At 50.7% G+C, this 27,841-nt stretch overlaps 1 protein-coding gene across 12 annotated transcripts; it reads right to left on the bottom strand.

Moving 5' to 3' along the window:
• Positions 1-198: 198 nt before the first annotated feature.
• Positions 199-27,806, bottom strand: LOC118503644 (unconventional myosin-XVIIIa). Of its 12 annotated transcripts, none has more exons than XM_036037148.1 (9): positions 27,423-27,806; positions 25,723-26,107; positions 21,953-25,480; positions 21,646-21,864; positions 16,538-16,900; positions 6,112-8,150; positions 5,861-6,040; positions 4,714-5,535; positions 199-1,896 (listed from the first exon to the last, which is right to left on the bottom strand). In XM_036037148.1, the coding sequence occupies exons 2-8, from the start codon at positions 26,020-26,022 to the stop codon at positions 4,905-4,907; spliced, it is 7,260 nt and encodes a 2,419-aa protein (XP_035893041.1). In that variant the 5' UTR covers positions 26,023-26,107; positions 27,423-27,806; the 3' UTR covers positions 199-1,896; positions 4,714-4,904. The 12 variants fall into 12 exon arrangements, with proteins under 12 accessions (XP_035893041.1, XP_035893042.1, XP_035893044.1 ...); XM_036037149.1 differs by lacking the exon at positions 27,423-27,806 and adding an exon at positions 27,261-27,402; XM_036037151.1 differs by lacking the exon at positions 27,423-27,806 and adding an exon at positions 26,565-27,156.
• Positions 27,807-27,841: the final 35 nt, after the last annotated feature.

Here is a 27,841-nt window from a genome sequence, read left to right as displayed (position 1 = left end):
GTAACTTCAAACCCAAAAAATGGAAAAGTTTCGGATGAGCGTGAAGCGCGGATTCCTGCTTCATACCCAATCATACCTTCCCTGCCCGAAGGTACCTAACTGAGCGTCGTTGACTTCACGTTAGTGTTACACTATTTGAAACGAAAGCAAGTCATCAAAGTTTCCACACAGCTTATTCGACTACACCACCCGCGCAAGTATTTTGGAGTAGTTTTTTTATTATAACAATTCGATAAATAATAATAAATTTGCAATAAAAATAAAGATAAAAATTGCCTTTTTCTTTTGACTACGTTGGGCTAAAGAGAGAGAGAGAGAGATGGAGAGGGATAGTGAAGGAGGAGGTTAAATGTGTACTACTATTATTTCTTCTTATTCGTTTCGGTGTTTATTATCATAGTGATATAAAGTGGTATCAAAGAGTTAGGTTTAAGTTTACTTTGCAACACCTGCGAATGTGTGTGTGTGTGTGTGTGGGGTTGTGTTGTTGCTCTCTTGTTCTTCTATCATATGCTTTAAACGGTGTATGTACCTAAGTGTATGTGCAACGGCCACAAAAAAAGGCATTCTCCCCCACCTACCTCGTTGCAATTCCTTAACTCCATATGATCCTGCACGCGACTCTTAGACACAAAAAAAAACCAGTCGCCTCTTAACGTACGATAACACACGGATAGTGGGAGGTGGGAGAGGGCATTGTTCGAAATAAAAGCTACACCATTCTAACCTAGTTTAAGTAGCAAAACAACAGCGAATAAACAACACAGTACAGTTCGATTACGATTTGTGTGAGACACTTTGTTCATCCCTCTCTCTCTCTCTCTCTCTCTCTCTGCACTAGCGCAAATTACACATTCGAGTTTAGTTTAAAAAAAAAGGAAGATTTGTTCGCTTTTACTCTGCACGATGCACGTGCCCAATACACCACAAGCACGTGGTACAGCAGAGAGAGAGAGAGAGAGAGAGAGAGAAGAAAAAAACACACTTTAATACGTCCACCCTACCTAAGGATATGCTTTCGTGGAAGAAGAAATGGTAAATGGTTAAAAACCTAACCCACACAGAGACGCACACGAGTACGAAAGGAAAACGGGAAAATTGTTCGGTAAACATTCCAATGTGTGTGTGTGTGTCTTTGTGGTGATCGTAATTTACTTAGCAGAAGCTTCATCTTCAAATCCTTGCCGCTTGCGATGCCACAAAAGCATGAATAAATACGGATTACGAGTTTTTCACACTTTACCACCCTCAATCTCAATATTGCTACCGCTACACTATAAGCACATTAGAAATGTATATGTATGTATATAAATATGTACGCTTGTATAGACACTTGTGTTTCCCTTTTCTTACTTGTCCTCCTCACTAACAGACTAACGCTGGCCAATCCGATTCGATTACTGTGCATCCCGGGTGGAAGTTAGTTGTTGGGGAAGCGAGCGAGCGAGTGTCTCGAATTGAGTAAATTTGGTTTTGTTCGATTAAAAAGTAGGATAAGTGTTAGTAACGTGGGAGAATCCCCATCGGATTCGATCGGACCAAATCGGGCGCTGAATTATGGATGATAATATATATTATGTCTATATATACGCGATTGGTTGCTTAAACTTTCTCCTTTCTCTTTCGTGGTTAATATGGCAAAAAGGATTACTACGGGAGGAGGGCGGAAAAACAAAACGGGAAAGGAGTCGGGGAGGGGGGGGGGGAGGGGGGTGTCGGCCACCACTATTGCACAAGCACACACAGGGAAACGATAGCGCTCAAGCAAAGGACGAATCGTCCAGTGTGCCTTCGCCGCCATTGCCGTTGCTTAGTCTCGTCGCTGTGGCCGGTGTCGTCGTGGTCGCTGCTGCCGATTGACTGCCATCGGAACCAGTAGCCATTGTTAGTGTGATTCTGTTGGATGGAAAATAAGCAAAAAAAAGCTTCTATCAATCCCAAGCAATACACTTTCAACAACAAATAACATTTTTAAAACAAAGCTAGCTAAAGAAAATGTACATTAAAAGAGCAAACACAGCGTGCTCCCGTATTAGCGCACTCCAACACATTCCACAAATAGAGGGCGGACAGACGGTCGCATGATTAGTCACTTGGAAAACTCGCTCTCGCTAGTCGCATGATTGGCACGCCAATATCACCGCTCACTCTCGGTACCTGTTACGGATGTTGCCACCAGTAATAGAACGGTCTCTGGCGTTGGTGCTGCTGCTGCTGCTGCTGCCTACTATTAGCACCATTCCCGCTCACAACAATCGGCAACGGTTCGCTCTTCCTTAAGGTTGTCCCGCATGTGCGTACGAGGGGTAAGGTTTTGTTACTCATGACACCGTTGCAGCGTGACGCCGATTCGGCCATCGGTTTGGTTTTGAAGCGATGGTGGCGATGATCGATGCTCAGTGCCCTTCGGTACTCCGTCAGCATGCTGGTGTAGGATGGGGGCGCGGGCGAAGAGCGTGGTACGGGCGAAGAAGGCACGGAAGCGAATGGCGGTACACGCTGAGGTGTCCGGATACGGTAAAAGCTAGCTCTATGGGGTTGTCGTTTTTGTTTTGTTTTGAGGAATGTAACAAATAAATTCATAACGATCGAGTAGCAACGAAATAGAGAGAAAGAAAAACGGGAAAAAGGGTTCATTCGTTGATCTTTATAAGCGATGAAAAACTACCATACACAAAAAAAAAGAACAAACGAAGGTGTTAGGGACCGATTTATTTGGTGGGTTTTTGGTAGGTCAAAAAGCAAGCAGCCGCATGTCTAAAACGATGACCAAAATCGAGATAAACACCAGTCTGTCTCACATAACACTGTCCATATTGAGTTTCTGATCCTTAAGGAATGATTGTTGGTTGTTGGTACATTGCTATAATTCTCTCTCTCTCTATCTCTCTTCTTGGCCTAACGACCTCCTAATGTCATGCCTGCCATTTTTGGCTTAATAGACTTAATGAAGGACAATGGAGAAGCCGCTACAATGACGAGCTCTACGAGCTGTACGATGATCTCACTATCGTACAGCGAATTAGACTCGCCAGGCTTCGGTGGGCTGGTCACGTCATGAGAATGACACCGGACGACCCAGCCCGTAAAGTCCTTTTGTAAAGGTGTAAAGAGGATTGTTGCAGCAGGCCAAGACCGCAAAGCGGTTGTAACGCCTGATAAGTTAGTAAGTAAGTAAGTAGACTTAATGATTCCACGGAGTTGGATAGTCAAGTCCTCGCTACGAGGGAACGGTCCGGATGGGATTTGAACCCCGGTTAAACTGGTTGCCTCGAGGACTCTCCAGAAGCGTCATGCACGGGACGAAACACATTAGGACAAGAAGGACAATACAAGGGAACGGAATGAAGCAAAGGACATGCTATGGTCAAACAAATCACCCACTGAATTGAAGTCAGATAATGCGCGCATCCAAGGATCATTTTGAGCAAACCGCGAGCGTCGCAATGGGATGTGGAAGTGGAGGGCGGTAGGATGGGACATAGATGGGAATGGCTGCCAGAAGGGTAGGGGAGTCAATGATGGCAATAAATAGCCTGCGCGCTTGTCAATGACGGTCTTTTCAGCCAACTAGTCCCAGCAATTGACACCGTACCGAGTATGGAGGAGAAGCAGCACTGGTGTCGTTTAGGAAGCGCCTTACGGCAATCTCCACCCTATTCATAGAGGTGACACCTGCTGGGGACCAAACGACGCTGGCGCAGTCCAAGATAGGACGGACCCAGCAGCAATACAACGGCCTCAAGCACAATGGATCACGGACCGCAGACGCCAGTCGGGTGATGAGGCCCCCACACCAAGGTCCTTTACCAGAGTGACTCGTGGGAGTGGTGAGCCACCGAGCTGGTATCCATATAGCTGCTCGTCGTGAGAGCGGCCGAACGAGTTAACGCAGCATTTTTCTACACAAAGGATGAGCATTGGAATCTTTGAAGGCACAGAAAGTCTTGAGACGAGGACCACAGGGAGATAGAACTTAACATCGTCAGCATACAACAGACATCCTTTGGGAGGGAGCGACTTGATGAAGTCCGAGATGAAAAGCGAAAATAGTAAAGGACTTAAGACGCTGCCCTGCGGAAGCCCTGACTTGCCTACGGAAGGATCGGAGAGCACACCGTCGACCCTTGCCCTGTAAGTGCGGTGCTTCAGAAAGGAACAGAACCAGAGAAGAAGTGAACCACCGAACCCTAAGCGTTCCACAGCTTATCCAAAAGCATGGTCTATGAGGCCTAATCTAATCATGGACAGTATTTCTAGGGATAGTGAGCTCACCGAATGCTGTAAGTCTCGTATGTGCAAAGTGATCAAGCCATGCGGACGCTTGCCTCTTTGACCTCACAAACCCTACAAGGATGCGATATTAAAATGATGAAATGAACAAAGAGAAAAAAAGAACACACGCACACACATCATCATCACAGCCGGGAAAAACTGGGTAATCAAAATCGAAAGGAATCGAAAGCGAATCAAGGCTGGAAAGGGAAAAGAGGCGACAAGCATTTGCGTCCTGCGTTTTTGCAGGCATCGTCCACTATAGGGTAGCTTGCGGGAAAGATGGTCCGGAACGGTGCAGGGATTGATCGCACACAACAGAACGGGCGTCGCTTTTTTTCTTGCTGTTGTGCTTGCCCTCCGACAGTCTCGTTTGCATTTAGGTGCGGATGCAGTAATAAAAGCAGCAGGTCGCAGCAGTTCACAAACTTTGCTTACATTTTGCGTTGTTGTCATTGTAGGCGAACTCGTGGTAGTGCAAATTTTCCAACTCAACGTTCTCCAATTGGTCCCTTTTAATAGTGTGTAGCGTTCAAAAAAATGCGTCGAGTAAAAATGCACTATTCTGTATCTGCTACTCCGGCAGTCCTAGGCAGTCATGGATGGCTAGCGCCTACTCGCCCCCACATCTAGAGCGGTTTGGTGCTGCTGGCTGCTCCCGTAGATGCCGAGGTGGTGATAATGCCAGCCGAAAGCGCACTTCCCCCATTATTGATCAGCTTATCCATCGAGCGCGAACGGCTACATTCGATCGCCTTCTTAAACTCGTGTATTTGGTTCTTCAGGTTCTTCAGATCCACCAGATCGATCTCCGAGCTCGTGTCGTGCGACTCGTCGCGTATGATCTGATTCAGCGAGTGTATCTTCTCCTTGATCGATTTCAGCGTGTCGATATCGAAGGGAAATTCACACTGCTCGCTGCTGCTGCCGTTCGAGCCAGCAGGTGGAGCTGAGCAGGACTGCTCTTGCGCTACGGGAGTTGGTTCCTCGCGTAGCATCATGCTCGATTCACTCATCCTGCGACAGGCAGCTGCCACAGATTCGCCATGCTCGGTGTCTGGGCTGTTGGCGCTTTGGGTGGCATTATTGGTGGTCTGACCGTTTGCCAACGATGATAAGAGATCCGGCGTTTGGCTCTTCGGTAAGCTTGTTCCAGTGGTAGTTGTTTGATCGTCCGCCAAATAACTTTCGTCTTCCTCTTTGATCGTCGGTGGCAGGCGTTTCTTACGTCGCACACTACCGATCAAACTTGGTCGAATCCTAATTTTCGATGTTGACACACAGTACATGAAGTTTGTTTAAAGGTTATTGTGCAATGGATTTGATGATGATTTTTTCGATGGACATACGCCAAGTCCCCAAAATTGGAGCTCAAGTTATCGTGAACGAATGATTGATAGAAATTCAATAGTCTACACATCGACAAATGAATGATCAGAACAAATGAACTCGAATGAATACATCGTACGCGGAATGTACAAATTCTGACCATTTTCTCTAGAGTTATCAGTGCACGAAGGCTGATTTCTATGATGACTCTTGTCTGTAAAAATTAAAATAAGAAAAAACGAAAAAAGATGCTCACCTTGGATTATTGCTTTCCTTACGCCCATCCCGCGTACTGCTGGCCAAACTACCGATACTTCCCCGGCTGCTGCCCCCATTCACTGTGCCGAAATGGTCTCCACTTCCGACGCTCGGTGATTTGCGTGTTACAGTCGACTCGTGGAATGAATCCATCGACGACGAACTATCGGTCGTATCGCTAAAACGTTAAAAACAAAAGCAAATAAAATCCAACGTTTTCGACCTAGATTCATTACATGACGAGCTTACCTGTCCGATTGGTATGAGTCTCCTTCCTCTTCCATCGCCTGCTGCAGATCCGCTATTCGCTGTAGCGCCAGCCGCAGATCCGCCCTCGCCGACGCAGTCTCCGATTCGGCCGTCTCGATACGCTTCTCGAGCTCCTTCCGCTTCAGCAGTCCCTCCTGATCACGGTTGGCTAGCGTCGACAGCTCGTCCCTCAGCTCGCGTATCGTTTTCTGTGCCTTTTTCAGCGCGTCCTGGGCCTGCGACTCCCGGTTGCGCGCTTGCATCAACTCGCCCTGCAACTTTTCCAGCGAATCCTTGTGCCGGTTCAGCTGTATCTCGATGCGGGCCCGGGTCGCCTGCTCGAACTCGAGACGCGACTCCAGCTCTTTGGTGCGCAGCTCCAGCCGCTTGAACGCCATACTGTTCGATGGTTCGCCAATGGTTTCCACACTCTCAAGCCGGGTCGCCAGCTCGACGACCTGCTCCTTGAGCGACTTCTTCTCACCCTCCAGTTCGGACACGCGCAGCTCGAACTCCGCGATTAGCGACTGCTCGCTGGAAAGCTGTTTCACCGTGGCACTGTACTTCTTCATCAGCTCCGCCATCTCCTCTTCGTTTTCGTCTATCTGGGCCTGCAGTTCCGTGCGGTCGCGCTGTGCCATTGTGGCCTTATCCTCCGCCTCGTTGCGTGCCCGTTGCGTTTCTTCGAGCAGCATTTGTGCATCCTGGAGCTCGCCTTCTAGCACTTGGCGAGCTTTAAGCGCACCGACTCGTGCCGATTCGGCATCCTCTAGCTGATTGCGCAACTGTCGGACGAGTGCTTTGCTCGCCGAGTCTCCCTTCGCCCGATCCAGCTGGCTTTGAGCGTCCCGCAGCAGGGCGCGATACTTGCGGGCATCTCGCTTTAGCCGCTGCACCATCGCTTCTTCCGCTGCTCGTTCTGCTCGGTCCTGATCCTCGAGGCTGGCAAGTTTCCGCTCCAGCTCATGCTTGTCACGGAGCAGCTGGGTACGCTCTTCGTGCTCTTGCTCCAGCTGACACTCCAAAGATTTGATCTTCTTGTACGAAGCACCACGAATCTCTTCCATCTCGTCGTCGCGCTGCTGAGCTTCCTTGCGTGCCTCCTTACGACTCGTCTCGAGTGACATCTCCAGCCGCAACTTGGCCTGCTCCAGCAGCTGAATTTGCCCAGCCATCTCGTCCAGCTCCTCGTCCTGCTCCTTACATCGCCGATCCAGCTCCATCTTCTGCCGTTTCAGCTGTGCAATTTCTTCCTCAGTGCCACCGCCAAACGCCATCTCATCGAGCTCTTGCTGCAGTGCCGCATTCTTCTCCTCCTTCAGTTCCAGCTCCAACCGAATGTCGGACACGGTTTGCTCGAGCTTACACTTTTCCGCCATCAGCACATCCTTCTCGCGGGTGATGCGCTCCTTTGCTTGCTTCTCCTGCCGAGCACTGTCCTGCAGCGTTTGACATTCGGCATCGAACTTGCGCTGTCGCTTTTCCAGCAGATTGTTACGGCTGTTCTGTTCCTCGTACAGCATGCGCAGATCGTTCATTTCGTTGGTCATTTTCTGCGCTTTGCGTTTCCATTGTGCCACCACCTGGCGCTGCTCTTCCACCTCCTCGTACGCATCGGATAGCTTCTTCTCGAGCTGCTTCTTCAGCCCAACAAGCTGCTCCAGATCGTGCTCGTGCTGGGTCTGCAGGCGCTTCTTGGTAAACTCCAACTCACGTGCGACTCGTTCGTAGCGCAACCGGTAACTTTTGGCCACCTCACCATCCACTCCACCGAGAGCTAGACCGTCCCGATCCGTACCATCGCCGTCGTAATCGCCAAGCGTACTGCAGTCGTCAAAGTCGCAGTTTAGTTCCGACTTGGCACACAACAGTTCCATCTCCATTTTTTCGGACGATTCCTGCAGATTGCGGTACTTGGATTCATAGTCCTTTACTTCCTTCTCGAGGCGCAATCGTTCGGACGTTTCCGCCGCGAGACGCTCCGTGATCAGGTTCGACGACGAATGTTCCTCGGTTAGCTCGGATGTAATGTCGCTTAGCTAGAAACCGGGGATAGAGAGAGAAAAAGAAATAATCAATACAAAATGTGAAACTTTACATGTATAGAAATGCAAAAAATGATGACATTTGGTTAAGAATCATGAGTCGTATTCATATAAACCGGGACCATTATAATTTCATCCGTTTTGATCGATGTCCAGCGACCAGAAAGCCGATAAAAACTGGTGCGCTACTACCGCAATCAAGTTCAATCCCTAAAGGATCCAGGAATATGTCAGATAGTAATGAAGTATATGTCTCTAAGTCATTTTATTCCCAGACTAATACTATCCAGCCGACCATTAAAGCTGGAATCTTGCTGAGAGTTGCACCGCAAGCGATCATAAATTGCCAGGGATTAAAATTGTAGACACGAGATCACTTCATGGAGAAAGAAATGTACCATCCCATCCTAACAAGACCCCTGTGATTTGATTCAAATGTGTATCGCGAAATGCGTTAAGCCTCAGCTCCTTCCTGGTACGCAAAATTGCGAAATCCCTGTTACCTCTTCGCTCATATCCACCACCGTACTGCAATCGTCGTCCTCCTCACCGACGCCATCATCCAAACCGCCCATGCCGGCCAGTCGACCACCCGCACGGCGACGACGCAACAGTGTCGAGCGGTTGCTTGTCTGCTCGGTTGTACCGAGATCACAGTAGAATGACGATCGCGAACTAGACCGCGAGACGCTTGAGCGGCCGGATAGCGAACGTGGAGACGATTGCTCCCGAAGCAGTTGCAATCCACGCGCGATAATGTTCGACACACTACGCGATCGTACCGTCCCGAGCCCGGTGACGTCACCGATCGTGCCACGCACACCGTAATCCCCGGCCCGGCGGCCCAACGAACGGCCAACATTGCGCCAATCTTGCATAACGTGATCGGTGCGGCGAAGGAAATCGTGTATCTTGCTGCTGAGATACTGAGAGGCCGATCGTGCCAGCGAACGATTGCTTCCGAAACGGGGCAGTGGAGCACCCTCGGGAAGATCGACAGCAATCTCTTGCGGTAGCGTAGCCAATGAGAACAGGAACTGTTCCAACATTGCGCCCGACCGATCATCCTCGAGCGGGCCGCAAGACATCGCACGATCAGCCATTGATCGCTTCTTCACAGCCCAATGCTTTCGTTCGCTCAGCTGATGATCCTTACTTGCTTCTGAGGATGATGGAAGACCATTTTCGATCAAGTCACCCGTCGGCATCTTCTTGGTGACATCTTTATCCTTTTCTGTATCTTCTTTAGCAATTTCACTCTTAGCCGTCAGCTTCTTTTTCTCCTTCTCGGTGATCGTGCGATCCTTAGCGGGCATTTTGGAGATTTCGACGATCCCTTTCACTACAGCTGTATCGGCCATTTCGTGCGTTATCGTTGTCTCTACCGCACCCATCAGCGGTGGAGACTTTCCCTCAGAAGATTCTTCCTTCTTAGCCAGCTCCGTACTGCCGGTAGCACCCTCTTCTTTCGCTACACTCTCAGTCCCTTCGGTCGCTTTCGGTTTCTTTTTAATAATTTTCTTTATAACCTTGCGAACCTTCACAACCTTTGAAGTGGAGGACGATGAGGCGGGAGCTGTGGACGTCAGCACGGTCGTCGTTGTCGTCGTCGTTGCATCACCATTGCTCACTTCCTTGACCTCGATCTTTTGCTCCGCTTCCGCTTTCGTGGACAGACTCTTGGACGAGACGGATCTGAGCGGCGTTTTCTCTCTTTTCACCTCACCAAGAACTCTCGTCCTCTCGGCTGGTGACTTTTCCTTAGGCATAGAATCATCCACAGCTGTGGTACGCATCGGGGAAGCCCTTGCAGTGGACCGAATGGTCGTGCCACTCCTTTCCGTCCGATCGGGTGTTACTGAACGGCTCGGTTTCAGCGATAACCGTACACCGATAGCACCGCTTTTCTCCGTCCCGGACGTTTTTGCCACTGATTTACCTTTCGGCCCTTTTGTACCATTTTCGTCCGACAGTAGATATGCGGATCGTTTTTTCTCCTTCGTTTCTTCCGCGCCAGTGTGACCATTAATGGGTGGTTTTTCACCATTTTCCTCAGCAAGCGCTGCCGACGAGCTTGACGTCGTTAGTCGATGACCACTGGTGGATCGTTTCAGTTCCAACGTTTTTGACGAAACCTTGCCAACCGCTGTAGTGATGACGGTCGGTTCTTTCTTCTCGTCTTTTGAAGGTATTTTTACTTTGATTTCGCTTTTTACACTTTCCTTGCGAACCGGCGAAGAAGTACCATTGGCGGTCGGTGGCAATGGAGGTGTACCGCTAACTGTCACCTGCTTTCGAACCACCGCTGACGAGGAGAGCGACTTTTCTACGCTTTTTACTTCGATCCCATTCGATGCGATAGGCTTTTCGGTACCGTTTTCCAGCGCTCCAGATTGGTGTCCATTTTCCCGGATTTCTCCATTTCGTCCACAACCATTGGGCGAAGATTTTTTATCCCCATCTGAGTTGAGCCCATCGGAATGACCGGCTTTGCTTGTGACGAGCGTCACATCGTTATTATTCTGGCCTGCTGCCGTCACCGACGGCTGTATTTTCGCTGGGGCCATCATTTCGTTGTTGTTTTCATCAACAACCATTTCCTTCGCTGTAGCAGCTGAATGAATCGGAGCAGCCGAAGGGGCAGTCACATTTTTGTTGGCAACACCGGGAAGAAAATGTTTCCACGACAGCTTCCCTCCCACGGGCGGTGGTTTCGTGGCCACCGGCTGTTTCCCTAGTGGCGCCTCGACAGTGGCCGTTGATAATGACAGTGACGATGGCGGCGTCGGCGGCTGTTCTTTTTTCGGCTTCTTTGCACCGTTCGGAGTGGTACCGTTGTTGCCAAAGCCGTTGTTTTGCAACGGCTGCTGCTCGACGCCATTACTTCCCGGCACATCCGCCGGGCTAGTGCCTGATCCTGATGCTGACAGCGCTGCGATACGCGACGATGAAGGTGATTGCACCACCGCAGTCGGCGCGGATGGCGCCGATATGATCGGTCGCATATTTCGATAGGAGTTTGGTCCGAACTGCACTTTCACCCTGCTCTACGTAGTGATTGCGTTTTTTGTGCTCTCCCGTTTTTCCGTCGATATTACTCCGTCCAAACGCGATCTCTATTTTGATCGCAACGTTTTATGACCGTTTCTTATTGCCACACCGTTACTGCAATCGCCACCGGCATCAAGTTGCTTCATTTCTCTACCGAACGTACAACAACAATCTGGCACACACTGTTACGATCGACCAACACACGGCTCGTGATCATAACAATATTTTAAAAAAAACAACCAATTCACAACTCGATTCTTCTCCCCGTTATATTTCGATTCTTTCGCTCGATTTCGATTCGAATTAAATATTTTTAAGCGGCCAATAATGCACTTTTCCGTCGATTTTTCCTTCCGAGCGAATACACTTCCAATATTATTTTCGTATTAATTTCGACACAAATATTTCGACAGGGCGACTCTTTCACTCCCGCTTTCGCGCACCACACCCTGCCCCTTGCACCCTTTTTCTCTCTCCTACCACACCAGCCCTCGACACACACAAGCACACGATCGCGAAGCTCTTCTTTCGTTGATCGATTGCGATCGGATTAAATTTGACTTCTTTAATGCGTTCTCTCCCTGGCGATATTTTTTCTTGGGCAATAGTGCGTTATGTGGGTGCTTTTTTCCGCGGTACGGTCGGATTAGGTCGGTGTTCGGTGAGCAGTGTGTGTTTCGTCGATTTCGTTCCCCCGGTGATCGTTGCATCCAAACGCAAACGCAACCAACACCGAACTGAGGCGGGCGCGTGTCCGGGAACACTACAAAAGACGCACCAGGCGAAGGGTTCTCTGCTTTTGCGTTGGCGCAGAATTCGGGCCTACATTTCTGCGATGCGCACCGTTGGCGCAGTTCTATTTAAACACCATGGGCGCTGGGAGGAGCCAGTGGTGGTCATAAAGCGATATTTGTTTGTTGTGGATATTTTGTAACAAAAGGGTTTATCTTATTTGACACTACAACCTCAAAAGGCATCAGTCTACCAGTTTTGGGGGTCTGGATGGGATTTGATCCCCGGACCAAAAGACACTTTAGGTTAAGTACGGAGTTTAGGAGGTAGAAAGAACAAGCGCTCATATGTCTATAATGGTGGAAATCCCTGGCTTATGGTAAGGCCATCACACCGGCCATCTGATGGCTTACTAGACTCCCTAATACCTAGTAGTTGGATGTTCAGTCCTCACTACAAGGAATGGCCCGCTTGATTTTACCCCTAGTAAAGTAGTCAGCCCGCACGTACGGGGAAGGCGGTCTTGGATGGGATTTGAACCCCGGCCCTGCCGTTTGAAGACTAGCGCCGCTGTCGCCTCAACCTACATACATCACTCAACACTGTTCATTCAACAAATCTCTCAACACTGTTCATTTTTTTTCCCTAGGCATGCCCTACTTTTTGACTAGGTTAACATCAATTCATGCAAAACATCAATACCAGGCCAGGCCGTCTTCTACGAAAATTAAAGCAATACGGCCATATAAGACCATATCATAACGAAACACATGACAACATAAGAATTAATCCTCCAATAATTAACCCATACTAAATTCATCGATTTTGTCCAAAGTACGCTCCAAGTATTCATCCACTATGCGCAAAGAGACCGACGCACTAGGTCGCCATAAGCCAAGAGCATCATTCAACCTGCACCCAGCCTCCCACATACATGCACGTACGCACACAAACAAACACCCCATAGGCGCACCGATTCATCGGTGACAAAATATACCGAAACCCCCTGATGTAAATCCAACCCCCGGTCCGATTCCTCGACGAAGACAAATCAGTCAAGTGAACGAGCGACAACTGTAACATCGGTATTATGGCATACATCGCGTCTTCGCGTCCGGTGGTTGAAGATGTGATGTGGCTGGCTGGCAGGCTGTCGGAGTGTATCTTATTTTTAGAACCCGCGCAGTTCGCCTGAGTGTTGTGATCGACGTTTCGTACAGTGACGACCAGCGAAGGGGGTTGATCTGTTTGCCACACAGAAGAGGTAATAAATTATGCAAGTAGATCGATATCTTTAACGGAAAACCAAATATCAATCCATCACACATGTAATTAAAAAACATTGTCCAGCCGCATGATCACACTATTTGAGATTTTTCCTTAGGCCAAGACCAGGAACGAAAATTGGAAAACAAAAATCGTACGTGACTGTTCGCGGTGCCCGAAACCACTCGCCACAGGGAGCCACCTCGGACAGTGATTACAAACCAGAGCAACCAAATTAAATAATCGTAGCTTCCTTCCCTTCGGGATAGCGGCCGGGAACGATTCTACATAAATAACCGCCAAACGCTGAATGAGGCGAACCAGCGCGCGTGCTCTCTTCCTTCATCAGCATCTTCAGCCGGTGAACGACATCGCGCAATTATCGAAGCCAATCGACGGAGACGACTTTACGAGGGGAAGAAACACACTAGAGAAAGCAAAAAACAGGACAACCCGTCCTCAGACAGTCGACACCGTCGTGCCGGACGGTTTGCGGCATCTGCCACCCCGAGTCAGCTGTTTTTCGTGTGCTGCAAAAAGTGGCACGACAACACCGGGACTGTGTGTACCGACTGGCTGGGTGTCCTGAGCTATTCCCGGTTGTAATCCGATCGTGTATATGCGGGCTGCGATTCGCATTTGAACCCTTCTGCTAAAGGGTCACAGCTTTCTGTTGATTTTTTTTTTTGTGCTCTTCGAGATGAATCGTAGAGCAACCCGAAGTGTTTTGCGAGAATCTTGCTACAGTGGGACAGACAACCAAACAGGAACACACTATATCCCGACGAAACGTTCCCCCTCCCCGCATCAGGTCGACACGGCTGTGAGACAAGTGAAGCGAACACAAATCTTGGCTCGGTGGTCGCTCCCAGATATACACGCTCGAACAAAACAAAAACAGGGAAGGGAAAAAAAGCGTATCACTCGCAACGAAAATTCGGTCACCCGTGGTTTAAATTAACGCGGAACCGACCGGCTGCTCTTGCTGCAACTGCGATCCACGTTGCTGCTGCTGCTGCTGCTGCTGGTGGGTCACACTAATGAGCTGCTGATGGGGTTTGAAAATGGCTTTTAGCTGGCATACATTGTTTCGCCTGACTGACATGGAAGCAACACCGGTGAGCTATTCCTCTTTAAATGGGAATGTAAGCAGACCAGAGGCACGGGAGGTTGGATCAACTCTTTAAAAGGATTTCGGCTAATAAAGCACACCTCCGATTGGAAGCAATTAAAACGGTGTTTTGATTCAGAAAATCAGTTCAATTAAAGCTTTTTTGAACCCGTTTTATCAATTACTGTACAAGGAATCGTAAATTCCATTAGTATGCTCATAATAAATGATGAATAAGGGTTAAAGCTCACAAAATAGTAGACAATACGTAGCTTTCAACGATTTGCCTGTGATGATTTCTGTTACCGGTTTGATTATAATTTCTGCCTATTGCTCTTGGTTCCTTATATGTGTCTAAAATGAGTAAAATCAAGATATTAATAGTACAACCGTTAAGGATTTTGGTTTAGGGATCTTGCCAGTCACTCAAATGATGGCCTTTCTTATTCAGAACATCACCAGAATTGATACCTAGTACTTCAGTTTTGATGATTTATCCTCTATCAAGAAGAACGAGAGTAGAATTCGTGACAAATCTCTATTCCACCCCAAGTTCACGATCAGAGTCTTTCACAGTACAGATTCTACGAGATTTTCGGAAAACGGGGACATGTAATTAAGAAACGAAGTTCCTGACTGCAGACGGCCTCCTTCTTCTTCTTCTTTGGCACTATAACCTCGAGAGGGTCTCGGCCTGCCATTCATATCCTTCCTGTGACTTGATTTTACCCGAAGCAAAGTAGTCAGCCCTGCGTACGGGAAGGCGGTCTTGGATGGGAATTGAACCCCGGTTCTGCCATGTGAAGACCGGCGCCGTTGTCGCCTCGGCCACCGGACCCCAGATCACCAGGCCTATTTGCCGGAGCTAGAAACTCTTGGACCACGATCTTACTTCAGGTGCTGGGCTGAATTGTTCTCTAGACCGATCTCTGCTCTACTTCTGACTTAGGGAGTCTAGCAGACTATTGACTCATTTTTGTACAAGACCTATTGACATTCCATTCTAGTATCTGTAACAACTTTCTTTAGGTCTCCCTTTTTACTACACTCCTTTAAAATGAAACTCATACTAAAAATACTAAGAGCTGTAGGCTTACAGCAGCAAACAATACCATACATACCACCACATTTCACTCAGCTCATGTGAAGTTCATTCGAAAGCGAAATCCGTTGGATACGGAGTAGAAATTCGCACCGTGTCTCGTTAACGTCGCTCGAAAAGATGTCTGCTGCCGTACACAGCGGTAACGTAATTTATGGGCATATGTAAATCTAGGCGCTTGGATGTGCAAAAACAACCTCCCTCGCACACACACACGACACGGCGATCACTCGATCAGACGCATTGGAAAGAAAATAGCGATCCTCCGCGATCCTCTGGAAGCTTTGCCCGATCGCTGTATGTTATTGTTGGAGACTTTCCAAAACACGAAATCGAAATCGAAACCCAAACCCAATTGTGTCCATCATTACACCATCGCGGTTGGCGAACTAGAAGCGATCGGGTGAAATGAATCGCTGGGTGGAAAAAATAAAAACATTTAGAACAGACATCGAGCGAGACATGTGTAATTTCTGAAAACACTCCCCCTCACCCCACACACACCTCCAAGTCCGCATCCGCTCACAAACGAATGGAAAACTTTCTCTTACAGGCGCAAGTGGGCATGTTTGACGATAATACCTTAGCTCGCACTGCCCACCACAGGCAGGTGGGTGGGTGGTGGGTGAATTTTCACCCCAAACAATTGTTCGCCGATTTCACGTGCACCTTCGTCTTCTGCTTCCTCACGTTTTCACACTGGATATTCACAAAATCTTCAAACGGCTGCACAGCGCGGTCACGCCGTGTATCCATGACAATCAACAACAACATCTCAGCCAGGCGCGTTACACTAACATTACACAAACGGCCTGGCGGCGCGGGGGCGCGCGATAATAAATTTTCCTCCCACATTTCACTCACACGGGTCGGTCTCGCGGTCGCTCTCCCCCACACATGTGTATGCGCACCACTGCTACGCATTGCAAGTGTTTGTTGCATCGAAATGACACATGTCAGGCGCTGCAGCTGATCCGGAATATGACTACACTACTGCTGGCTGCCTTCAGTGTTCATTCCACGCCACGCCAAGGTCGAAGGTTAATGTAGGTGGACCCGAGGGTGACTTTGGCTAACTTCCCATCCCCCGCGGATGATGTGGGAAAGAAGGTCACTTACCCGTGCCTCCAGCTTGTGGTTGGTCGCCTTCAGCTCGTTCCGCTCCGCCTCGATCTTTTCCAGCTTCGCCCGCACCTGCTGCAGCTCGACTGTGGCCGCCTTCAGCTGCTCCTCCGTCCGGTGGACGGCAAGCAGCGGTGTGACGCGTACGAGCAGCCGCCACCAGGGCCAATCGCGTACCTTCAGGAAGGCACGAACATTGCGCTGGATGCATTTGACTGCGAGCTCCTGTAGTCGGCGGCGAGCGAGACGCCTCCGTGCCAGATACCCCCGGCAGTGGGCTTGCAGCTGTATGACCCGATCCGAGAGCAGATCGTCGCGTTTTGCTTCCAACGCGCCCAGCACACCGGAGCGGAAGAATACCTATACCAGAGCAAGGAAGAAAAAAGAACAACAAATAGAGACATTAGAGGCGAGGGCTATCAGGTTTGGGGCCGGAAGCAGACAGATAAACAGAGCTTTTTTTTGTTGTTGTCATTCGAAGTGAAGAAGAGGGCGTAGATAGGCTGAGGTGACCCTCTTAGCTTCATTGCATTGAGATTTTCCTATTGGCATTTCGAAGGTCTGTCTAAAGCACGCACCGGATACCTTCGTCGATTGGCAACAGATAAGACGAATGATACACATTTGAAGTTACGAGTTGCAAACGGTCGAACGATCTTCAACGATGTTCGAAAAAACAACATCATTTCATCATGTGGAGTTATGTACAGCTAAACCAGCTTAAAACCTTGAAGACGGCAATGGCGCATGAACGGTTTCATCTCATCCGCCATTACCTTCAAGGATTGGACATTTCATAAACTGTGCCGCCCATTAGCTGGTAGCCAAATAACCACCCCGGAGAGGAACAATAGATTGGGGAAAACGCTTTTCGTTAATATAAACGATTAATATGTACGAAACAATTAGTCTCTAACCCCCACGGCGTGCTTTTTCCCGCTCGTAATGAGTATAATTCGATGCTAATTTTACAGTCAAAAGCACACCGAACCGCACCGAAGCCAGCGACTTTCCATTTCGTCCACTCCAACACAAAATGACCATTTCCTCTTTTCCTACGCCATTTTCTGCCGATTGTCTAATAGAAATGAAGATCACCGACCGACCGACCGATCGTGTACAATGCACAATTAAGCTAGACCGGCGTTCGGTTGCATCGTCGATGGCTTTCGTCCAAAAGTAAACGACGGCACACAGCGCGCGCTACGGAACGACGGAAATAAAAATTGCAACCCTCACGAAACGCAGGCCCGCTTTCTCCTTCAAGTTAAGACATTTCGGAGCTTTAATGTTACCTTTTCCCCTTCGACGCGGGCATCACCATTGATCGTAATTGTTGGTTGATCACCAGCTCCCTTGGAGCTTTTCTTGCGCACCGGCACACCGATGCCACCGATCGATCGATTCCAGCGTGCTGGCGCGCTACCGGAATCGACGACACCCGTATCCAGCGTTCCCCCGTTGGAGGAAGAATTCTCGAATATTCCTAGCAAACTTTCGTTAAGCTTTCCCGGTACGGTCGTGTTGCCACCAACAACACCGGGAGGTTTCTCCGGTTCACCGCCAAACAGTTCCAAATTTTCGTTGGACATACGGCCAGAATCTTCGCTCCAATCGCTCTCGTGGTACGAATCTTTGGTAGACGCTGTGGAGGACGTCATGATGAGCGGGTTTGGGGTGGGTTGCGGTGCGGTGATTACTAGCGGCGGACAACAGCCGGACCCGTCCGTGACCGTGAGTGAAATCGTTGGAGGCGTCAGCGAGGGCCGGCGAACCGCAGTTATCAGCGTACCCGTAGATAGAGCTTTCGCTTTGCTACTATCATTACCGTCGACGGTAATGAGAGGAGAACTCACAGGACGCGGCAGCACGGCAGAGGCATCGGTCGACGACAGTGACTTTGCCGAATGGGAGCAATTTTTGTTCTGCTTCACTAGCGCAGGTGATTTGAGTGGTGCCGGAGCGGTCGTTAGAGCTGGTGGTTTGGGCCACGACTTTCCTCCGGCACCCGATGCACCCGAGCTCGTCAAACGTGGCGATCCTTTGACACAGAGCCTCCCGATCGAGGTAGCGGGCGTTGTACTCGCACTGTCCGATGGCTTCGTCGCCGATAAACGTTTGCTGTCGGTCAGCGCTACACGGTTACTGCTGGTGGTGCGACCGCTGCCAGTTGCTCCGGTGGTGGTCATCAGACCACCAGCGGGCTTAGTTACAACACCCGCACCCGTTGAAGGGTGATGTTTCCTTTCGCCTGCTCCACTGCCTCGACCATCACCGGACACCGGATGGCTTGGGCCACCGCCTTTCCCACCTACCGACGACCCCATGGTAGTCACTGGGGCGTGATTGTTTTTGGGACCACCACCACCACCACCACCACCGGCCGTGGTCGAGTGTGTTTGGGTCATCACGCTTGAGGTGGTCGACGGCGTCGCTGGTGTCGTTGCACCTGGCTGTTGATAGTGCGCTGATACACGCGATACCGTCCGTATGCGTATCGGGTTAACCGTTAGTTCTTCCACTTTGCGCAGTATTTCCTGGCCCTTCTCCAGACATTTGCACAGCAACTGATCGCCTTTCAGTGGTTGCTGCTGCTGCGAGCGCCTCACATTTCCACCATTGGCCGTGAGATTACGCTTGCTTTGATTGCTCATTGCTCCAAAGCGCCAGCATGTTTACACTGAATTCACGGCGCTTCAGCTCTTCCTTCGTTTTGTTCACTGTGTTTATAGGAAAATTCACTTCAGCAAAACACACAACTGATCTTCAATAAGCCAATTAAAAAAAAAAAACACAACATCAGTACGGGAGCTTCAAGAGCAGACTAGCACCAGCACAAGTGGAATAATATCATTCAGGGGAATCAGAGAAAAATAACAGCAAATGTGGCTTGTAATTATAGTGTCCTCCAGCCAGACCCGCTATCGCGTCGAACCAGATCTACAAACCGAGGGCCCGCGGTATCGCACATATCGATCAAAACTGACACAATCGATCACATTCACCCCAGCAACGGCACACACACACACGGTTCCAAGCACTCGCGCAACATCACACGCATAGAAAAAGCATACTAGCGGAGAATCGGATGTTTTTGCCATTCGATTGTGCTTTCGCATCATCATCATCTCCACCTACTAAAAGGCTATTATTATTATTATGATCCGCACATCCGCTACCACCGTTGCAGCACCACCACCATTCGTCATAAAACACATTAATTCTCAACTCCAATCACCTCCAAAAACACACCCCCGATAGGTTTCCCAATCGTAATTCTCCCTCTCTCTCTCGTCCCGGTAAGACGATTTGCAAGAAACAAAATAAAATGCTAAAACCGAGCCAAGCAGCCACAATTGTGGTGGCAAAATCTGCGCGCCCGCCACTTGCGAGAAGAACAAAAATAGGGTCGATCGATCGTCGCCACGACATGTAGCGTGATGGAGGAGGAGCCCACAAGCAGAGGGCTTTTCGCAGAGCGGGCCTGTTTTCGAATGGGGCACCAAGAAGGAGTACAGCAAGCGGCAGCGAGAGAAGAGAAAAAAATCTATTAGCCTCGGCGGCTTTCCAACGTAGGAGCATAACAATTTTTCCCCACGATCACTGCTTTTGGGAAGGTGAAGAAGCTGGGTGTACACATCCGCTGCAGCAGCTTTCGAGCAGCCTCTCGCTCACGCCCGTGCGGTTGAAACAGAAACGTGTGTAATGAAATACGCTTTCACGCTTTTCTCTTTCCTTAACACTAAAACACAGACACCCGTTGAGCGGGCCACTTCTTCTCACGCGTCCACAGCAGATGCATTCGCTTGGTCGAGGAAAATCGGGAGGCCGGTGGTGAAAGCCATGCCCGGGGGAGTTGTTGCGGGCCTATTGTGTACTGTGAATCTCGCCCGCCATGCTCAATGCGGGAAGGAGGTGCCGTACAAGAACCCTTCGAAAACTTGATGCACCCGGGTGGGATTCCGTTCTAATACTGCTTCTTGCACGGGGGCACCCGCTCGTTTACGGTTCGCGGGTAGCCGCCACTTTGCTATATACGCACAGTCAGCACACTCAAACCGCATAAGGCATACGCGCGGACACTTGAAGTTGCAACGTTGCAGCAACGGACTCGGCTGCACCGTTACCAATCGTTTGCCTGTTTCTGTCGATCGATTTCTGATAAAGGGAAAACAACATTCGTCCGGAGGGTTCGTCGTTTGCCCTTTGCCCACCCGACGAAACAAACGACTCGCCGACGGCGTCGAAACTTTTCGAGGTTCTACCGCACACAACCTCGAAAAAAGTGCGCCCGAAAAAGGGAAGTCAGGAACTGTTGGCGAAGATCGGATACACCAACCGCACACGACTACACGACTGCACGTACTTTGGCAAAACGGGGCAAACGCTTTCGGACGAAACTGTTCCACCGCGGACACGCGACCGTAAGCGAATGAAGCGAGGGTAAGCTTTGCTGTTTCTGGCGATCGTCTTGCTGCTGCTGCTGAGCGCAATTGCTTTTCTGATCATCCCCAAGCGCACCCGGTCGAGGTACGCGGAAAGCCGAGAGAAACACACACAACCACGACCACGAGGAGACTTCCGATTCTTCCGATGCTCTCGTCTGCTGCCTGGAGGAATGCTTTTATGCTGCTTCTTTTTCTACCCTACTGGAGAGACACACACACACCACACCACACCACTCCAGCAATGCTGTTCGAAAGAGTGGTTTCGCTCTTCGCTCTTTTGCCAACCTGTTCGAGCAACTTGCCTCGCTGGCTGGGCCGAATGCTAATATGCTGCCGTTCGGACCCGTACGTTCGATGTTGGGTCGATCATACCCACCTCTGTGCATATGTGTTCGTGTGCATCGATCGCGTGCATGATCAAGTGAAAGCGTAGCACAACATCAACAATACGCACGCCGATTCGAGCAGACGCGGGGCTTTAAGTGCTCGAATAATCAGGTGGTAGCGATCGTACGGCTTTTGTCAGGTAAAAAAGAGCTCCTTTTTTGGTACCAATAAGTCGGTAGGTTTTGACCTGCCATTGTTGGTTTCCACCGGGTACGGAGTCGTGAGTACGGAGTAATCGGTCTAGGTGAGAAGATTGTTCGCTTCACTTACCTGGCTCGTTCCGATGCGATACACGGACGAATCGACCTCGCAGTTGTTCAGGATGCTATCGACCATTGCCGCCTCACCGTTCGCATTCGCACCCGTGCCTGTCGTCGTGCCGCCCTCCGCCAGTAGCCCAAACCGTATAACAAACTCCGCCAAGGGCACACTGATGGGGAACCCTAACCGATAAAGGCGGGCAAAGTCGAGCATCTGCGAACCACGGAGCTGCAAAAGAAGTTTGTTGTTGTTGTTGTTGTTACCACAAAACAGCAATGCCGATAACGATCGACCGCGCTGCTTATCGTTTCCTTACCTGACTGCGGAGCAATGGAATGTTGATAATATCGTCCTCCCGCTGTCTGCCACCGGCACCGATTTCAGCCGGCGATGATTGATGTTGCTGCTGCTGCTGCTCCAACCCACCACCAGTTCCGGTGGCCATCATGGCCGTGCCACCGTTGTGCTGTGGCAGATAGCAGTACACAAAGTGCATGCCCGTTCGTCGCAGCGTATCGATAAGACAATCCACCGTGTATTTCACCTGCACGATTACGCTGTTTCGCTTTGGGAAGCCGGTGCCGGTGTACGTACGTCGGATGCTGCTCATACGTCGAAGCGATTGTTGCTGAAGTTGCTGCGAGGATCCACCACCACCGAAGGCGAGTGAATCCATCGCTCCGCCGAGCGTTCCCACAAAGAGGCCATTGATTTCGGGTTTCACACTGTCCCGCAAACAGTTCAGGGCTCGCTGAGGCATGTAATGAGCTTGAGCGGCCGCTTCCTTCAGCCAGCTGGTGATGGAGTAAAGGACCGGATTCGTACCGAGAAGATGTTGCAGCACAACGTCACACGAGCCGGTTGGGACGCTAGCACGCAGCAGTAACGTTTCACGGCTCTCGCGATCACCGTACGCTGCGAACAGGCGTTCCAGGAACCGTCCGTCACGTTCATCGCTTGCGCCTGCTCCACCCGTACCGCTCTCATCATCGAAATCATCCGCTGTAGCGCCTTCGCCTTTGTTGGACACTATCGGCGGTGGGTTTAGCAGCTGCTCTTCGTCCAACATCCACAGCAAACCTTTCCGCGGTTCATGGCTCTGGGGAACTTTGTCGAGCAGCGCCACCATTGCTGCTGGACTACTGTGTCCACCGCCGCTACCAGCACCTGCACCACCACCACCCGTACCCGTGTCCGAAGCCATCAGCGCCAGCGAGTCCTCCACCATAACCATTTCCTGGGCGTATCGAGCCCGCGGTTGCACCAACATGGCATTGTTGAACAGCAGCTGTAACCGCTCGTGCAGATAGTTAAACCGCAAATCGGCAAGCGTACTGGCTGCCGTTCCTCCACCAACGCTGGCCGGATTCTGAAACCCGGGCACATCCACCAGCAGCACCGACCCGATCGTTTGATGCGGCGTAACGGCAGCAATCGATTTGTTAATCAAACCCACAATCGTGTAGAACAGCTCGGTGTAAAGCGCTTCGATGAAAGCGGACAAACACTCCGCCACGGTGGCCGCGGTTAGGGTCGATTTCGATACGCCACCCGATCCACTCTCCGGGAACACGTACGACAGTAAATCTTCCACCGGAATGCCAAGCAACATGGCGGCTTTCTGTGCTGCCCGTGGGTTCACAAATTGGACCCGGCCGGCCATGACCACCGCACCCGACTGGGATAGATGGTGAATGGCGGCCAGCACGTACCAGATGCCTCGTACAGCCGCTTGATCAATGTTAAGCACACGGAACGCTTGGCAAAGCCGTTGATAGTCGATTGATTCCTGCTCGAGCGACGCACTGTTCGCGGCGGACGATTCTCCGGCGGCCGGTTCCAGCAGCAGCTCCTTTCTTAGTGCACCACCATCGACGCCAGCGAGAAAGCTCCACCGTGGGACCCCTGCTCGACCACGGTTCGAGCCGCCCGATGGGCGCATCCGATCGATCGGCATTATCTGTATCGAGCCCGACACTATCTGTCCACTGTGGTCAAAGTCGAGGGCGAAAATTTGCGTAAATTTGGTCGCATTTCCATTCAGCGCCGTTCGTTCGTTGCCAAACGCGTCCATAATGGTGCCGATCGCACTCACCTTCTCGACGGTAAGTGCCCGCACCGTTGGCTGTGCCTCCTGGCGGCTTGCCAGCGTTAGGTAGTAAAGTGCGTGCTTAAAGCTGGTGGTTTTGCCAGCACCGGAACGGCCCATGAAGATAAGACTTTGATCGCGCCGCGTCTCGAGCATTGCCCGGTAAGCGGTTTGTGCTTGGGCGAAGATATGGGGCGGCATATCGTCCTCGGCTTTGCACCCGCGGAACATCGATGCTACCTTCTCGGAGTAGAGCGCTAGTGGGGCCATCGGATTGACGATCAGCAGCACCGGGCCGGCGCGCGTGTGAATAAGGTTGTTTGCGAAGCGCTGTCGCAGCACATGCAGGACGGACGATTCGTTCAGGTGAGGCAGCTGACAGATGTCTTCCACGAGGTCGAGCGGGGTCGGGTTAGCAACCTCCAGATCATCCTCATCGATGAGCAACTCCTCACCGGTCGCTTCCAGCCGAATCCAAACTTTCCCGGCCTGATGATGCGAGGAAGGCATTGCGACCGTCGATGGGGACAGCTGTTGCTTATAGGCCGCCGTAAACCCACCCCGATGAATCAACCACACACGACCACCGACCGTACTGGGCGGTTCGAGTTCCGACCGGCCACCCGAATCCCCCACCCCACTACCGGCTGTTTGTGCCTTCTGAAAGCGTCTGCTAGCACTGCGCTTCAGTGTGTTACAATCGTCTGCCGGGGCACTGTTCGGCGTCGGGACACTCACACACCGTCGGGACAGTTCGATAAGTTCCGCTATCGGTTGCACCTGTACCATCACCGATTCACCACTGTTTCGTATCATTTCGATAATCGTTTCGCGGCTCCGATCCTCCACCGGTTGTCCGTTAACGCGCAGCAACCGATCACCCGGTAGCAGCCCCGTTCGAACCGCCCCGGTAGAGCTTGGTTCTGCGAAAATGATCGCACGCATCTGTGCCGGACTGGGACGCGATAGTAGCGACATTCCACCCGCGGTTGGTCGATCGAGCACGAACGCTTTCCGGAGGCTGAAACCGAAATCATTCCTCGGGCCTCGCTGTCGCTGGATCACGAGGTCGCGTGGCGGTGGTAAGGGTTGAAGTTGAATGGGGGGAAGGGCCAGCGTAACACTCCCGTTCGCTGTGACACGTTCGTCGAACGGATGGACACGCCCGATCCGTCCCTCGTACCCTTGCGATTCGCCAACCGGGCTGAGGGAAAAGGGCGGTGTAGCGAAGGATGAGTTGGTGGTGGTTGTCGTTGTATCGGTCAGGCTATCGGCACTCGGGGAAGGTGATGCCAGCAGCTGCAACATGGCAGCGGACGATTGAGACGACACGGTCCCGCTATCCGCCGTAACGCCGGTAAGACTCGATCGTGATCCTTTCAGGATGCCACGCTTGGGTGGTCGGGGTGGTATAGGAGGAAGGTTCGTTTTGGTGCCACCGGGTGTGTGTGGTTGTGAACCGCCGCTACCACTACCACCACCACCACCACCACTATCCCCAGACCCGTAAGATGGGGAGGTCGGCTGGAGGGTGGTCGTAGTACTGCTAAACGAAACACGCTCAACCATTTCCCCGTTACGATCGATATAGGTTGTAGTGTTGGCCACCGCTAGCACTTCCTCCGTACCACGATCCAGCTCACGATGGTCCACATCTAGCTGGGCGAAAAACGATGCACTATAATCGGCCGTAATGCCGCTCGGGAGCTTTTCCTTCTCTTTCCGCCGGCCACGTATTTTGAGCGATCGACGCACCTACAAAAGAAAACAGTTTTTTTAGGACTCTGTCAACATCGATTGGGCGGATGGTTCGTCCTGATTAATATACATTTCAAGCTGAGCGGAGTTAATTTTTTTTTCTCATGCCACAGATAGAGTTAAATTTAATAAAATAAATACTAATTTCAATAAACATCGTTTCACAAGCTTGAGAAACACTGACAGGACATGGTGTTGAAATATCGCTCGACCTAAACAAAAAGTTCATCATCTTTTACCTCATCCAATCGTAGCAATTCTTCCGCACTCATACTGCTCGAATGTCCACCGCCGGATACACCGCCGCCCACCCCAAGCAGCAACTGTTTCCCCTCCTTCCGGAGTTTTTTCTCCTTCTTCCGGCGATCCTTATCGTCGCGATCATCCAGCCCGGACAGGGCACCTAGCACAGACATCCCGCCGGAAGCAACTGTACCAGCCGCTCCCGCACCCCCGTTCCCCGCACTGTTGCTTCCACTATTTCCTCCGCCTCCACCACCTGCCACTCCAGCGACCCCTTTCTTCATAAAGTTAAACATGGCTGGTGTTTATGATTTATGCAACGTTTGGTTTTCCCCGCTCTCTATTGCTTCGTGTTGTTGGTCTCCTCCGGAGTTGGCGTTCCTACGGAAGAGATGGGAAGGAAGCGGAAGAAACGGGTCAGTTGAGATTTGTTTTTTTGTTGTTGCTTATTTTAAAGCTCTCACACACACACACACACAAACGCACGCACACCGCAGGGCTATCGGGGCTTGCGGGTTGTTCTTTTTTCGAGTGGCACTCTAAAGTATGCAGTGTCCCGTTATGATTTCGTCACCGTCACACCTCGTCCGCACCCCGAATGTTTAGCTTGCAACTGGCGCTTTGCTTTTGCTCTTTTGTGGAAAGACAGTCAAGGCTTCGGCCTGTGTGCTCCCTTTCCTTATCGCGTTATCTCACGCGTGTTTGTTTTCCGAGCACACCTGAAACGCACGGAATGTGCTGATACGATACAAAGCTGAAAGTGTCCCCAGTGCCATCATTTGCGTATATCGGATTTGCACAAGGAACCAGTCGCCACCAACAAATCATCGTCACATACCAACTTTCGCAGGCGTTTTGGTTTTCGGTCGGTTTCGAAGCTAAGCAGTCCTCTGCTAGCTAAGACACCAAACCAGCAACAACAACAACGCTTAACGTGGACTACTTTGACTAGAAAGGCGTGTGTGTACGTATATTAATATGCATCGATGGTTAGGCTTTCTTTCGCTTTCTTGGCGCTTTTACTCCAAAAGCAGCCGCCTGTGGATACCGCGGGGTCTTTAACAGACGAAGAAAAAAAAAACACACGTTGACCACACTGCTTGTACATGTATCTCTTTACATGCGCGCGAAGGTTGTTATTCCGGAATTTCTCCGCAAAAAAAAACGGCTGAGCCTGCGGCTGAGGCCTCAGTCCAGCCAACGTACGCACTACCAGCAGCACTGGTTTTAGGTTCGATTTGCGGTTTTGTTCTAGTTCACACGTTCACCGTCTTCACCGTCCGCGGATGCGACGTGTGAGTGGGTGTCCAGGACAAGCTGGACAAGGGCTGGCAGCAGGGCACACACAAAAGCGCAAACAAGAGATCAGTAATCACACAACTCCCCTCGTACGATGCACCATCCACCAGTACGAGTGTTTGGCTCGTTAGGGGACACAAATTGCTACCACTGTCTCCGATGTCTCGGGATGCTTGCGATACAGAATTTTTCTTCCGGTTCACCAACACCATTAGTAACAATAATTTGTTGCCACCTTTAACGCACCCGCTCGCCAGACAGCGCCAAGAAGGGCGTGTACGGGATTAAGAACGTTTCGCCACCGTCTGGAAGAACACTTTCGATAGCACTGAGCACTGTGACACGCGACAATGACGGGGGGAGGGGGTTGTAGGACGTGGGACACCTATCGTTTTACCTATCGTTTCCAAACCCTTCAGGCGGGTTCCGAAGATGACGACGACAAACATCCAGCGAAACGGGAAACTCTGGCTGGCAGCACAAACCCCGTCTGTATGGCTCTGCACAAAACCAGGAAGGGCACAAACTCACTCACCACACACCACACAAACGCACGCACACCACCAGCTACGGGAAAAAAGTAGTCCACTCTAAACGAGAGCTCTCTTGATGAGATGGCTCGTTGTGTGTGTATGTGGTGTTTGCGCGTTTGCTGTTTGTGTTGTGTGTGCGACAGCGGCGGCTGGCTGCTGGCTGGCTGCGGCAGGGCCAGAATATTACGAAGAAAGTGGAAGAGCCCATGGGACGCGGGATGCGGGCGACAAACCCGCACGGGTGACAGAAGCACCGTTCTGTGGAGCGAGCGAGAAAGAGAGA

Source organism: Anopheles stephensi, chromosome 2 (genome assembly GCF_013141755.1).
Source record: "Anopheles stephensi strain Indian chromosome 2, UCI_ANSTEP_V1.0, whole genome shotgun sequence".
NCBI classification, from domain to species: Eukaryota; Metazoa; Arthropoda; class Insecta; order Diptera; family Culicidae; genus Anopheles; species Anopheles stephensi.
Note: the sequence above shows the minus strand (reverse complement) of the source record. Positions and strands in the feature narration are given on the sequence as shown.